The sequence below is a fragment of the Dendrobates tinctorius genome, unplaced genomic scaffold (assembly GCF_039654945.1).
Source record: "Dendrobates tinctorius isolate UK_male_01 unplaced genomic scaffold, ASM3965494v1 ptg000213l, whole genome shotgun sequence".
Lineage (NCBI taxonomy): Eukaryota > Metazoa > Chordata > Amphibia > Anura > Dendrobatidae > Dendrobates > Dendrobates tinctorius.
In genome coordinates this window covers 3,407,443-3,422,104 of record NW_027361880.1, presented here as the reverse complement: position 1 = coordinate 3,422,104, position 14,662 = coordinate 3,407,443, and the positions used below count along the sequence as shown (strand labels likewise).

General features: G+C 41.1%; 1 protein-coding gene across 1 annotated transcript in view; it reads left to right on the top strand.

Annotated features, from left to right (window-relative positions):
- Window positions 1-14,662, top strand: part of TEP1 (telomerase associated protein 1) — a 95,027-nt gene that overhangs the window by 6,385 nt on the left and 73,980 nt on the right. The window contains exons 2-14 of the mRNA XM_073554754.1: window positions 2,609-3,425; window positions 3,510-3,650; window positions 3,945-4,079; window positions 4,217-4,378; window positions 4,515-4,679; window positions 6,471-6,542; window positions 6,634-6,758; window positions 6,929-7,086; window positions 7,173-7,282; window positions 7,376-7,466; window positions 11,149-11,323; window positions 11,405-11,612; window positions 13,616-13,768. Coding sequence (XP_073410855.1) covers window positions 2,625-3,425; window positions 3,510-3,650; window positions 3,945-4,079; window positions 4,217-4,378; window positions 4,515-4,679; window positions 6,471-6,542; window positions 6,634-6,758; window positions 6,929-7,086; window positions 7,173-7,282; window positions 7,376-7,466; window positions 11,149-11,323; window positions 11,405-11,612; window positions 13,616-13,768 — 2,496 coding nt within the window. The 5' untranslated portion in view covers window positions 2,609-2,624. The remainder of the gene's footprint in view (window positions 1-2,608; window positions 3,426-3,509; window positions 3,651-3,944; window positions 4,080-4,216; window positions 4,379-4,514; window positions 4,680-6,470; window positions 6,543-6,633; window positions 6,759-6,928; window positions 7,087-7,172; window positions 7,283-7,375; window positions 7,467-11,148; window positions 11,324-11,404; window positions 11,613-13,615; window positions 13,769-14,662) is intronic.

Sequence of the window (14,662 nt, the reverse complement as noted above, 5' to 3'; positions counted from 1 at the left end):
CCAGCAGTGGTCCACTGAAGTTCTGTGGAACGATGCAGCTCGCAGGTGCCAGTTCCACAAAGGCCTTTCCGAAACTCTTAAGAATGTTCTGGTCCTTCATTGATGCCCCTTGTTTTCTGGTTGAGGCCATGACCCAGGCCATACAAATAGACCGCAGATTCCGTGAGAGACATGGTGAACAGGCTGGCCTTTATACTTCCCCGGAGCAGGTCCATTTATTGGAGATGGAGCCATTGGAAATTAGAGTTGCCATTCTTCGTGTTGTGGAGAAAATAAAAGATATACAGTGTTATCCTTCAAGAACCCGTTATCAACATTGGTGTTCATTGACTGTGGGTCTGCTGCCAACTTTTTTGATTTGGGACTGGTTCTGAAGTTAGGGTTAGGGACAATTAGTTCAGAAGGACCCATTCAAATTTTCTCCCTTGGCAAGACACCGATAGCCCGGAATCTGGTCAAGAAGGTAACTGGATTTCACACTCCAAGTGAGAGCACTCCACTCTAAATCCATCGCCTCTTTTGTTTTGGATAATTTACCTGCTGGGTTGGTACTTGAGCTTCCATGGTTGCAGATTCACGATCTTGTTATTGATTGGTGTCAGAAAGAGATTGTTAAATTGAACTAATTAATCTTTTCACTGATGCCAATTACCTAAAACTCGGATTTGCAATTTGTCTGGGCCTGAACTGACCGCCATGAAAGAATATGTTAAAGTGAATCTGTTGGCAGGATTGTGCACAGTAACCTACCGACAGTGTCAGGTTGGCGCCGTTATACTGATTACAATGATACCTGGATTGATTAAACCCATCTTGTGCGTGTTGTTTAATCTTTATTTTCAGGTAATGATATGCTCGTGCTCCAGGGCGGCCTGTGGAGGGCGGTCTACATGTGGTGCTCTGATTAGCTATTCATCAGTATGACTTCTGACCACTGACCCCTCAATGACCAGCCCCCACACTGCATAGAACTATGGTTTGAAAAAAATCACATTCATAAATAGATTTTTTTTTTTTTACCAAATTTTTTTTTTATAATAAAACTATATTTCTGAATTTATTTATCTCTCGGAACAATGCTACTGCACAGGCGCCGCCGGCGCCATCTTGATGTAGCCTAATTTTTTTTTTCCTCTAGCAAAATGGCGCCGCGGTACCTACACCTTACTTTTCCTTCTGTTTATGACATAACCTCCTGGCTTTTGACCTCGGGCTCCTTGACTATACTGACTCACGGCTTGTTGGTGAGAAGTGACTCACATTCAGTCTTTCGAGCGTCTTTTAACGCTTTTTTTTTAGGCTTGAAAAAACACAAAGCTGTTAAAAGATGTGACCTGACCATTGTTCCACTCTGAAGACACTCTAAACATTATAATGCAAGTAACTGGGAAGGCTCATAAGGTGCCCGGGTATTTTTTTTCATACAATATACTTCTTCGCAAGCTCACTTGAAGTCTTGCATATGCAAGTGATATGCCGGTAATCCCGCCATGAGAGGTAAAGGGTGCCAATCATGCCCAGGGGTTCTGAATAGAGGATCCTAAGCAGGACTATCTGGGGAAGTGACAAGTGACTTGTCTCCAGGATAGTCATGGCTCATTTATATATAATATGCAGCAGAATAAATGTGCATTAGTCATCAGTTGAACCTAACAGTAACGACAGTAACCAGTAAAGAATTGTTTATGCTTTATGCTGGTAAGTTATGCAGATATACAGTGGGTATGGAAAGTATTCAGACCCCTTTCAATTTTTTACTCTTTGTTTCATTGCAGCCATTTGGTAAATTCAAAAAAAGTTATTTTTTTTCTCATTAATGTACACTCTGCACCCCATCTTGACTGAAAAAAAACAGAAATGTAGAAATTTTTGCAAATTTATTAAAGAAAAACCTGAAATATCACATGGTCATAATGATTCAGACCCTTTGTTCAGTATTGAGTAGAAGCACCTTTTGAGCTTGGCTGAAGGTTCACCTTCCAACAAGACAAAAACCCTAAACACACAGCTAAAATAACAAAGGAGTGGCTTCAGAACAACTCTGTGACCATTCTTGACTGGCCCAGCCAGAGCCATGACCTAAACCCAATTGAGCATCTCTGGAGAGACCTGAAAATGGCTGTCCACCAACCTTCACCATCCAACCTGACGGAACTGGAGAGGATCTGCAAGGAAGAATGGCAGAGGATCCCCAAATCCAGGTGTAAAAAACTTGTTGCATCATTCCCAAGAAGACTCATGGCTGTACAAGCTCAAAAGGTGCTTCTACTCAATACTGAGCAAATGGTCTGAATAGTTATGACCATGTGATATTTCAGTTTTTCTTTTTTAATACATTTGCAAAAATTCCTACATTTCTGTTTTTTTTCTGTCAAGATGGGGTATAGTGTACATTAATGAGAAAAAAAAATGAACTTTTCTGAATTTACCAAATGGCTGCAATGAAACAAAGAGTGAAACATTTAAAGGGGTCTGAATACTTTCCGTACCCACTGTATCATGGTGTACTGACTAGGTAAATAGCAGTCATCCATAATTGCAGTAAATAGATGTTTTCTTTCCACATGTAAATTAGCTTTTCATCTAATATGGTATGTTACAATTTTAGGTCCAGAACTTGCATCATGCCTTCTTCTGACTTTGGCTTTCCTCTGGAGAATACTGGCTTACGTGGGACAAGGCAGATATCACAGCCTCGGCGAAGACTTGCTTTAACCTTGCCTGGTTGTGATCGTTTGGGCACAACCATTCAATCTAAGATGGAGCTCAGTGCACCTTCAAATGAATTGCTTCAGCCATCCTGGGAAAAAGGACCTCTTGGTCCTCTTATGACCACTAATTCCATTTTATCCAATAGTTTGAAATTGTCCTCTCAATCCTTTTCACCATCAAACCATTCATCCACCTTTAACTCTATTTTGAATAGCGGCTCTTCTATGATCTCTCATTCATCTCTAGACAATAAACCTTTATCTACATCATTTTCGGGCCTACTAACCTCAACCACAATTTCAACCACCAATAGTTGTCTATCATCTGAGGTTGCTTCTTCGGCCCTTACCTCCAACATTTTATTGTCCACTAAATGTGCAGTAAGCGCCTTCTCTGCTGAGGTGGATATATCTCCTAATTCATCTTTGACTACTAAGCTTGATACTTCAAGAATCCCATTGTCCACTAAGCAGGATGAAATCTTTGTGTCACCTTTACCTACAGATGTGACCACAAAACTAAATTCTACTTCGATACCTAATGTTGAAGCCTCTACGCATTACTCAAGCAATACTGTGTTACTGCAATCCTCTTTAATTGCTATTGAGACAAAAGAGCTTGAAATACAAGATGATGTGGAAGATAACACATTTATTCCAGTATCCCTTGAACAAGAGGAGCGGACCAGTGAAATATCTATGCCACAAGTTGAGGTATATTAAAGTCATAGAATTTCGTGGTGATATCAACAAGCTGATGCGTTGAAAAGCTTATAGATTGTGTGCTTTTCCATCTAGCTTTCCATGGAGTATTGGCCACCACAATCTCCTCAACCTTCAGAGACTGAAAGCCTTGCCCCCAAAAAAGTGAAACATATGGAGGAAAAGCCTAACATTCTTGATATTGAGAAGTCAGACAACTTAGTCAAGCAGAAGAAGGTCAGTCTTATTTTTATATTTCTGTTACCTAGCTGTAAACCCTTTGTTTCCCTGCTGAGGCCACTACTAAGCATAATTTAGAAGCTTTCAGAAGAGTTATTTTCATTGGTTTTTAAGGTTGAAGATATACATAATTCCATCAAGTTTTCCCTATAGCTTAACATGTTGATCCAGAGAAAGGCAAAAACCCCATGAGGTAGACGCTAATTGCTCCTTTTCAGGTGAAATATCCAAGTTTTCGAGTGCATTTAATATAATATGTATTTTGTTGCATTTTTATTCTATATTTTACAGATGGCTTTAATTTCTGCTGTATGTTGCTCACTGGTAAATTCACCCAAGTTCACTGATTCGTCAGACGTTACGCGGGCTGATATTAAGAACTTGTGTGAAGATATTGCACAATCTGATCCAGAGTTCATATTAAAGGTAAGAAGAAATAAGTAGTCCATAGTATCAGCCAGTATTTACGGTGATATATCATATGAGGGTAGTTGCAAGGAAGCAAATAGTGGGTTATAATCATCTGTTTCGGAGCTGATATGATAATTATTTGGTCTCTGCAGGTTGCTCTTTATACACGACAAGAGCTCAATATACGGACTACTGCCAATTTTCTACTCGCCCTGTCTGCTTTTCTTCCTCCCTGTCAACCACATCTACGTAGGTACTTGTGTTCTTCTGTGCAGCTACCAAGTGACTGGATGGACGTACCACGGATGTACCAGGTTTGAATTTTTGTAAAAAGAAATGTGTATTAAACACTATTAAAATGCATATCTAATCTCTATCTAAATATCATGACTGTTGTATTGGATGAATATAGTTTTAATTTTAAGCCTTCAATTTCTCTTTAATTTACAGAGCTTAGCAGGGGAAGGAGATAAACTAGCTCCACTGCCTTCCTGCCTCCGTAGAGCATTGACCCTCAAGTTTCAAGCATTCAGTGAATATCAGCTTGCAAAATACAATACTCGGAAGCAGCGTGGAAAACATGCCTCCAAGAAAAAGAACGAGAAGAAGACTAGGGTAAGAGTGTGTCATCCAAACAACTTTTTTTTTTTTTTTTTTTGCTTCCACACTATGTGACTTGGTTATCAGCACAATTTTGTAATGAAATCTAAAGTAAATACATGGCTGTAATACTGATTACATTGATACCTTTGGTGAAGAAATCTGCTTTGTTGTTCTTCTTTAATCACTGTTTGAGGTTTTCTGCTAATTAGATTTCGGTGCACAGAGGCTGGACTGTGCACTGGGTCTATTCCTCTGTTTCTGTGATTCCCGGCTCCTCCACCTGTCTACAGTCTGTAAATGACAGATCACTGCTGAAATCTCAAACAGAGGAGGCAGGTCTTTCACAGTCCAGAGGGGCCAAGGAATCACGGACATAGAGGAGAAGACCCAGTGTACAGTCCGGCCCCTGTGCAACAGAATTTAATGGGCAGAAAACTTCAAATGGCGATTAAAATAGAACAATAAAGCTGGGTTCTTCACCAAAGGTATCAAAGTAATCAGTATTACAGCCTCATTACAGCCATGTCTTTACTTTACATTACATAATCATTCTGACAGGTTCCCTTTAAGCTCTATTCACATAATGTTTGAACTGTGTGGTCGACACACACTTCTTATGTGTATATGTTTGTCTTTTCAGCATTTGGCCGGTAAGTGTTGATATACCACTTTTTAAAGTTGTATTGAAAAGTGTAGCCTATACAACTACACTTTCTTTTTCTCTCTCTGTTCTTTCTTTCTCTCTCTGTTCTTTCTTTCCCCTCTTTCTTTCTTTCTCTCTCTCTCTGTTCTTTCTTTCTTTCTGTCCCCTCTTTCTTTCTGTTCTCTCTCTTTCTTTCTTTCTTTCTCTCTCTCTGTTCTTTCTTTCCTCTCTCTGTTCTTTCTCTCTCTCTCTCTGTTCTTTCTCTCTCTCTCTGTTCTTTCTCTCTCTCTCTGTTCTTTCTCTCTCTGTTCTCTTTCTTTCCCCTCTTTGTTTCTTTCTTTTTAAAGTTGTATTGAAAAGTGTAGCCTATACAACTACGGTATATGGCAGAAGAAAAAATAAACCATATCATGTTTATACATTTTAGACAACAGAAATTATGGGATTTAGCCGTATATATTCAAACCTATGTGACATATAGACCTCAAGTGTGATGTGAACAGAGACTTACAGTGAACCTGTCAACAGATTCATGCTGCCTGAACCACAAGCAGTATATTGGCTGCATGACTGCAGACTTGTATGTTTTTCCCTGTAATGCTGCAGTGTTTCAGAATAAACAGTCTCTGAAAACCGGCTGGGAAAAATGTGTCTCCACTGACTAGCTCAGTGTGGTCCACAGTTGGCTTCTTCCCTCCTCTCCCAAGTTGATTGACACTGAGAGATCTGTTGGTACTGCGGAGTAGGGAGAAGCAGGCCGTTGACTGCATTGGACTAGTCATCAAAGACACATATAGTAGTTCTTGATGGCTTTTCCAAGTATGTTTACATATGTTCTCTTGGTTTCAGAATAAAACTTAGCTGGCTGCAATCATGTAAGCTGTTATTCCTTCAGACACTACTTTAAACCACTGTTCCGCTTCATTGAATTGGGCGGATTAGGCTGCTACCAGACCCATCTGACAGCTCCTGTGGGAACAATGGATGGGGCATGTTGAAATCCAACATGGCTGATGTTTCTTTATCCTGACCCCTATCATTCGCTCTGTGAATTGATGAGGTTCCTGGCAGTCATGTAACACTGGGTATAAAGAAAGAATATATATTTTGCATTTTTAAACATAAATTTTTCTCTTGACTGACTGATTTCTTTATTTTAGGATTTCAGAGCTATTAAGGCTGGTAGAAGCTTGCTAAAACTGAAAGCCTTATTCACACTTCTAGAAAAGAAGGTGAGTTTCACCATCCTAGAGAGACTTTATCATGATGACTATCAGTCAAGAGCATAGTGTGATATTCATTTCTGTAAAACATATCTCTCAGGACGAACCTCCCCCTCCTGCTGGAGCTGGAAAAAAGACTAAAGACAAGTTCTCCATGAAGAACCTGATTCAGAGATTACATATTTCTAAGCCAGCTAATCATGTCATGAGTCTCCTCGGATGCAGGTTACTACATCTCTCTTTTTTTCTTTCTCTTTTTTCTTTCTGTAATCTTACTCCTCATCTGTCTTGTCCTTCAGTTCTCAACCTCCTCTTTTCTTGCCTTTCTCCCTCTACTTTGTGCCATTTGTAACTTCATCCTTGTTTCATTTTACTTTTTCTGGTTTTTTTTATAGGTACCCCAAAGATCTGAACTCCTACTCACGCAGTGGTCTTGAAGGTCCATGGCAGTCCCAACTCTCAGGAAAGAGAATGAAATTAAAGCAACCAGAAACATGGGAAAGGGAATTAAGTCAGAAAGGGAATACAGGTCCCGTATGGGAGAGTTTGCTTGGTGAGTACCAATAATCAATGGATGCAAATATTCTTACAATTAGGCATTGTACTAAAGCATTTACATCTTTTTGCTTTATTTCACAGACAATCGTAAAGTGCCTTTCATGGCGTTATTAAGGAATCTGAGGAATCTGATCCGAGCAGGTATCAGTGAAAAACATCATAATGAAGTGAATTCACGCTTGTCTAACCAGGTATGACAAGCTTGTATCAAAACTGAATTTTGCTGATATGACGAGTCTATGATCATTGCAATTATTTGACTAATTCCAATTTTTGTTTTTTAGAATTCGGTCATCAAAAGCCGTCTTTTTCCATTTCGCTTTCTTTCTGCTTACAAAGTCATTCAGGATCTAGACCGTCAGCTAAAGAAAGCAGGTCAGTTGTTCTTCTAATATATGTGGTTTGTGATGAGAGTGGTCGATACACGATCCAAATTTCAGTCCAAGTAGGCTCCACAATTTCTGTTTAAGCCATGGGTCTCCTGACCTCAGCTCAATAGCCTCACAAGCATACATGAGGTTAAGTTCAGGTCAGGAGTCCTCAGACCAGACCATGGATGTAGGCCTTAATTTTATTTAAAAAAAACTTTGATGCTAAAGAAGGGATGAATAGAGACTCTAAAGTTTGTATTCCAGCTTAGAAGGAGAACATTGCTAAGCTTTTCTGCTCATTCACTTTAGTAATTAGTGGGGATCTGAGCACTCAGACCTCCACAGATGAGAACTATCAGATGTTAAATGTTTTTCGAGATGTCAGCTCGCCTTTCGTACTCTTTTTAGGATACACTGTTGAATTTCCCCTAAGATAACAATGCTGGATAATGTTTTTTAGAAGTCAATTCACTGAAAATTATGAATACATTTCCTAATGGGTGTTACCATTCTCCATGTACAGTGGGGAAAAAAAGTATTTAGTCAGTCAGCAATAGTGCAAGTTCCACCACTTAAAAAGATGAGAGGCGTCTGTAATTTACATCATAGGTAGACCTCAACTATGGGAGACAAACTGAGAAAAAAAAATCCAGAAAATCACATTGTCTGTTTTTTTTTTCATTTTATTTGCATATTATGGTGGAAAATAAGTATTTGGTCAGAAACAAACAATCAAGATTTCTGGCTCTCACAGACCTGTAACTTCTTCTTTAAGAGTCTCCTCTTTCTTCCACTCATTACCTGTAGTAATGGCACCTGTTTAAACTTGTTATCAGTATAAAAAGACACCTGTGCACACCCTCAAACAGTCTGACTCCAAACTCCACTATGGTGAAGACCAAAGAGCTGTCAAAGGACACCAGAAACAAAATTGTAGCCCTGCACCAGGCTGGGAAGACTGAATCTGCAATAGCCAACCAGCTTGGAGTGAAGAAATCAACTGTGGGAGCAATAATTAGAAAATGGAAGACATACAAGACCACTGATAATCTCCCTCGATCTGGTGCTCCACGCAAAATCCCACCCCGTGGGGTCAGAATGATCACAAGAACAGTGAGCAAAAATCCCAGAACCACGCAGGGGGACCTAGTGAATGAACTGCAGAGAGCTGGGACCAATGTAACAAGGCCTACCATAAGTAACACACTACGCCACCATGGACTCAGATCCTGCAGTGCCAGACGTGTCCCACTGCTTAAGCCTGTACATGTCCGGGCCCGTCTGAAGTTTGCTAGAGAGCATTTGGATGATCCAGAGGAGTTTTGGGAGAATGTCCTATGGTCTGATGAAACCAAACTGGAACTGTTTGGTAGAAACACAACTTGTCGTGTTTGGAGGAAAAAGAATACTGAGTTGCATCCATCAAACACCATACCTACTGTAAGCATGGTGGTGGAAACATCATGCTTTGGGGCTGTTTCTCTGCAAAGGGGCCAGGACGACTGATCCGGGTACATGAAAGAATGAATGGGGCCATGTATCGTGAGATTTTGAGTGCAAACCTCCTTCCATCAGCAAGGGCATTGAAGATGAAACGTGGCTGGGTCTTTCAACATGACAATGATCCAAAGCACACCGCCAGGGCAACGAAGGAGTGGCTTCGTAAGAAGCATTTCAAGGTCCTGGAGTGGCCTAGCCAGTCTCCAGATCTCAACCCTATAGAAAACCTTTGGAGGGAGTTGAAAGTCCGTGTTGCCAAGCGAAAAGCCAAACACATCACTGCTCTAGAGGAGATCTGCATGGAGGAATGGGCCAACATACCAACAACAGTGTGTGGCAACCTTGTGAAGACTTACAGAAAACGTTTGACCTCTGTCATTGCCAACAAAGGATATATCACAAAGTATTGAGATGAAATTTTGTTTCTGACCAAATACTTATTTTCCACCATAATATGCAAATAAAATGAAAAAAAACCAGACAATGTGATTTTCTGGATTTTTTTTTCTGTTTGTCTCCCATAGTTGAGGTCTACCTATGATGTAAATTACAGACGCCTCTCATCTTTTTAAGTGGTGGAACTTGCACTATTGCTGACTGACTAAATACTTTTTTTCCCCACTGTAACAGCATTATGTCCTTTAAAGTGTGACATTGTTTAACTACAGCTGATGTCCCCTATTGACATGAGGAATGGTAAAACTTACTTGGCAACTTATTCATATGTTTCCAAATACAAAGTAGATTTCTAGAAAAAGCTGCTTCACATTAATTTATAGGGAGCCATACATTATAATGGTGACGGTAGAGCGATCGTGCGCGTGTTTGAGATGGTGAAACAGCCCCAATTGCCCATGACCAGAGATATGTACCTGGTTAAAGAGGCAGACAGTAAACCCTTGTACATGCGGTGTAGCACTGGCTCACCAGCATGGTATAGATGTGCATATCTGTGTCCATATAAGTGTAAACATTGTACCTGTTGTATATAAGTTTAATCTCCTGCTTGCTGTCAGTAATGACAAGATACTGCTTTACATTCACTGAAATGCCATTATTTGGCCACAAGAGTCTGCTGTTTCCTAAGCACAACTAAAAAGTTAAGTCTGCCCAGCAACAGACTGCAGGGTCAGAGGCAGTTGACAGTTGTATGAGTGTCACAGGAAGGAGAGGGGAGACCTTGTTAGAGACAGTTGGGAGTTACTGAGGACAGAGAGAGATCCAGCGACAACCTCCTGTCTGAGCAAAGTATTTTCGGTGTTTGAATTGGTGTTAGTCGTTGTTCTTGTTCCTGACTTTACTGTATCCTGAGGAGCCCACCCCAGTACATGACTTACACATGTATGCCCACTGTAGGCAGACACTCAGACACAATAGACTGTGTCTGGGTGTCCGTCTCAAGTAGGTGTACATGCCCGAAAATGATGATTCACGACAAATCACACAATCACTCTATCAGCACCATTATAACCTATGGCCCCTTCGGTGCATATGTCTGACCTTGTTCTGCAGGTGGTTCAGATGTAAGCCCTGACGGTGCCACCAAACGAGTGCCTGAATGTAATGTAAAAGCACCCTTACAGTGGGGGAAGTGGGCAGGAAGTTATGGAGCTACCTTGTTTGCTGAGTGGGAGTATTTCATTATTCCATGCATGGAAAAATGGAAACTGTAGTCTATGACTGAATTTAGAAGTTCTGGCAACCCACAAAACCATTAGTTAGCTATGAAAACATGTGGCACATTTCAGAAGGATTTGGGTGTGGAAAGAAAATGTAAGCAGAGAGCTTTATTTTATGATGGAACATCTCTAAATAGCTTTTATAGAGTTTACAAAATCACAAGAGGCCACCAAATTTACTGCTCATGTGCACAACACTTCAGGGTTGTCATTGACTAAGCTTGCATAAGGATTCCATTGCATTTTTGGACCATTTCCGCGCTGAAAAGAACGCCGCAAAAACGCATTGCGTGCACATAGCCTTACTTTTGGTAGCATTTCTCTAATAAAAGTATCAACCAACATGTAATGTATTCTAGTAATAGAGTAATGCAGCAAAACCGTGGGGAACAAAAACAGATGCCTGAATGTAAATCCTATTCTATAGAGTTTAATCTGAGAGAAATTACAAATACTTAATGTATTGCTACAAGGTAATAGCTGAACTTTCTCTTTCGTCTCCTGCAGAGGAACCGTTCCCCTCCAATAGCGACCTTCTCCGGAAAATCTTTCGCAAGGAAAAGGCCACTATTCCGCTGCTTGCGCGCAAGCATTTCTCTCGACGCGAGCTAAGAGCATGTCTGGCTTTCCCAGTTGTCCATCGCCTACTTAAAAGAGAGAAAGAAGCCTTGAGGAAAGCCAGGTTAGAGCATAACATCCGATGACTGGTTCACAGGAATGGATTGACTTTCTGTCTCTCACTTTTCCTTTTGTTTTTCTGAAGGGTGGTAAAATTTAATGAAGGTGTTGTGGAGAGGTATAAGAAATCGCTGGAGGAAGCCATTAAAATATCAGCACGTCACAATATCCCACCAATACCTGGACGTACAGTAATCCTCATGCTTGTGGACTACTCGATGTATGAATCATGTCATGGAGCCAAAGAGCTAGCTATAAGCAGTGAAGTAATTTCCACTAGGTCAACACCCTCAGTAAGTCATCACATATTGTTTAACTTTTGTTTTCTATATTTTCTTCAGAATGAAAGCAATCGGCCAGAACTACCTATAGTATTAGATGGAGATAGCTCCAGACTCTGCCATACCCTGCAGTATTTGTCTGAGCGATCGCGTTTTTTCAATGGCTAGAGAGGTGAAGATCACAACTAAAGATGAGCGAATTTTTCAAAACTCATTCCGATTACAATCTGCAGCGAATATTGAATTTGCAGAATTTGCCGAACACAGCCGAATGTCATTGGAGTGTATGGGAGTAAAAATGAATATGTTCCGAATCGATCGTCAAACATAAATTCGGCACAAACATAGTACCAATGTGACATGAATATGGCAAATTCAGATTCGGCAAACGATTCAGAACATATTTGCTCACAACCAGACACTTCTGGCAGCAGTTTATCTCTGAAAACAAAAGGATCAGGTGTTGAAATTCATACCAAGTTCTGGAGACCCCCATTTACATAAGCTGGGTAGCCACTTCAGTTCGACTTTCATATCATGTGTATGAGTGTTTTAAAAGGGTATTCTCAATTTTGGAAGTTATCCCCCATGTACATGATAAGGAGATAACTTCCCGATCGCTGGGGTTCTAACTGCCGAGACACCCACTGATCCTGAGGATCGGGGTCCTGAAGAACCCATTGTAAATAGAGCACTGGTCGATCATGCGCACGGCCGCTCCTTTCATTCTCAATGAGACTGCTTGCAGAGGAGGCCACTAACCAAGGAAATGAGCATTACACTATACAAAGTTAGTGATAAACAGCAATATAGATATGTTCACACATTGAGTATTTGCAGCAGATTTTTCTGCAGTGTTAGTAGGAAAAACAATGCGTAAAATATGTGCATTTTTATTAGTTTTTGCCTGTGTTTTTGATGCGCATTACTTAATCTCTTTCCCCCATTCATTTGAATGAGCGAGAAACACTGCAAACACGCAGAAAGTTGACATGATGTATATTTGAAAAAAGCCTGTGATGGTTCAAATCCACAAGGAAAAAATAAGTAGCTTGTGTAGGAGATTTCAAAAATCTCATTCTTTGCTGGTACTGTAAAACACTGAGTTGTCCACAGCAAGTGCTCTGCATGTGAACAAGCCCTATGTGCTCTAGTATTTAATATGTCATGATGTTTCACCTCTAACTGGGCAAATATTAAGTCCTATTATTGAGAAAAGCATAGTATTCCTAGTGTCATGGGACATAAAAATTGTTTGCACACTTTAAGTGAACCTGTCACCTGTTTTGGCCGCTATAAGATGTGGCTACCACTTTTCAGGGCTTATTTACAGCATTCTATACAGCTAAGCCCCCGGTCCAAACTGAAAGATAATAAAAATAAGTTTTATTATACTCACTCGGAGGGGCAGTACGGTCCCATGGGTGTCGCAGGTCCGGGTCCGGCGCCTCCCATCTTCTTGCGACTTCGTCCTCCAGCTTGCTTCCTCGCTCCCGGTATCGCACTTCTGCACAGTCGTATTTCTCTGCCCTGTTGAGAGCAGAGCAGATTCCTGCAGTGTGCAGGCGCTGGGCCTCTCTGACCTTTCCCAGCACCTGCGCACTGCAGTACTTTGCTCTGCCCTCAACTGGGCAGAGAAGTACACCTGTGCAGAAGTGTGATGCCGGGAGCGAGGAAGCAAGCAGGAGGGCGGCATCGCAAAAAGATGGGAGGCCCTGGACCTGCAACACCCAATGGACCAGACCACACCGGACCACCCCCCCGGGTGAGTATAATAAAACTTATTTACTTATTTTTCAGGTCAGACCGGGGGCTTATCTACAGCATTATAGAATGCTGTAGATAAGCTCTGAAAAGTGGTGGTCGCGTCTTATAGCGGCCAAAACAGATGACAGGTTCCCTTTAATGTATGCTTGAGTAAGTAGCGTGTGATACGTGACTCAATATATTGATGCTTGAAATGTTGGTTTAGTGATTTGATTCAGTGCTCATATATCTTTTTCTCCTCTTCATAGCTCCTAGATGTGGGTTTACTATTAAGCCTCATGGTGAAGGACACAGCAGAAAACGCCCAGCTGATCCTGTATACTAGCCACTGCTATGCCTTGGCTGACCACTCATCAAGTCCACTCCTTGAACGAGTGAGCCAGGTCAAAGAACAAGCTGAGGTAAAGTAGGACCAGAAAAGAAAGGGTAGAATATCAAGCAACACATTCAATACTTTAAGGCTCCACATTATATACAGTAGATTCTCATATGTCGGGAAAAAAGAGACCATTGTTCTAGCCAATATGTTCTGCCTTTTTAGAAAAGGAAAGCAAGTAAATGTGTACATTATCGCAATAAATGGCTGATTCCCCACTGGACATAAGAGCAGGGGTCCTGTGTCTGTTTTTTGAGGTAACAAATGTGTGATGTCCTTCATTCATCATCTATGAAGCTGAATGACCAGTATTTGACTATTGACTCTCATAGGTAATGAATAGCGCAGCATCATGCATGTGCAACCTTAGTGAGACACAGGGCTCCTGCTTTTGGTGGGACTCCTAGCGATACTGTACTTATCAGCTACCCTGTGGCTTTGTGATGGATTGTAATTGTGGCTGTCCATGCACATTGGATGACTTTTGGCCGAACGTTCATTCAGCCTATGGTCAACTCGGCCAACGCTCTCATACACAGAAGCGCTTGCTCTGCCTAGCACTCTTGTTTTTTTCTATGAGAAAGTCACCGACTGACATGATTGCTGGTGGCTGATATCAGAGAAAACAATACAATTGACAGTCCGAAATCAGACAAGTGCAGTTGATATCTCCCCCAACCATCAATCGGCCGGCGCCTTCATATAAAATTAGACAGTCAGCTGAGCCCGTCGAATTCCGCAAGTTCAGCTTACATTAGTCTAATGTGTATGGTGGCCGTAAAGGGAAGCTGTCAGCAGGATTGTGCTCCGTAACCTACAGACAGTGTCAGTTTGGCACGGTTTCTGCTGATTAAAATGATACCTTGGTTGATGAAATCCATCTTGTGGTGGTTGTTTAACCCCTTTACCACCAAGGGTG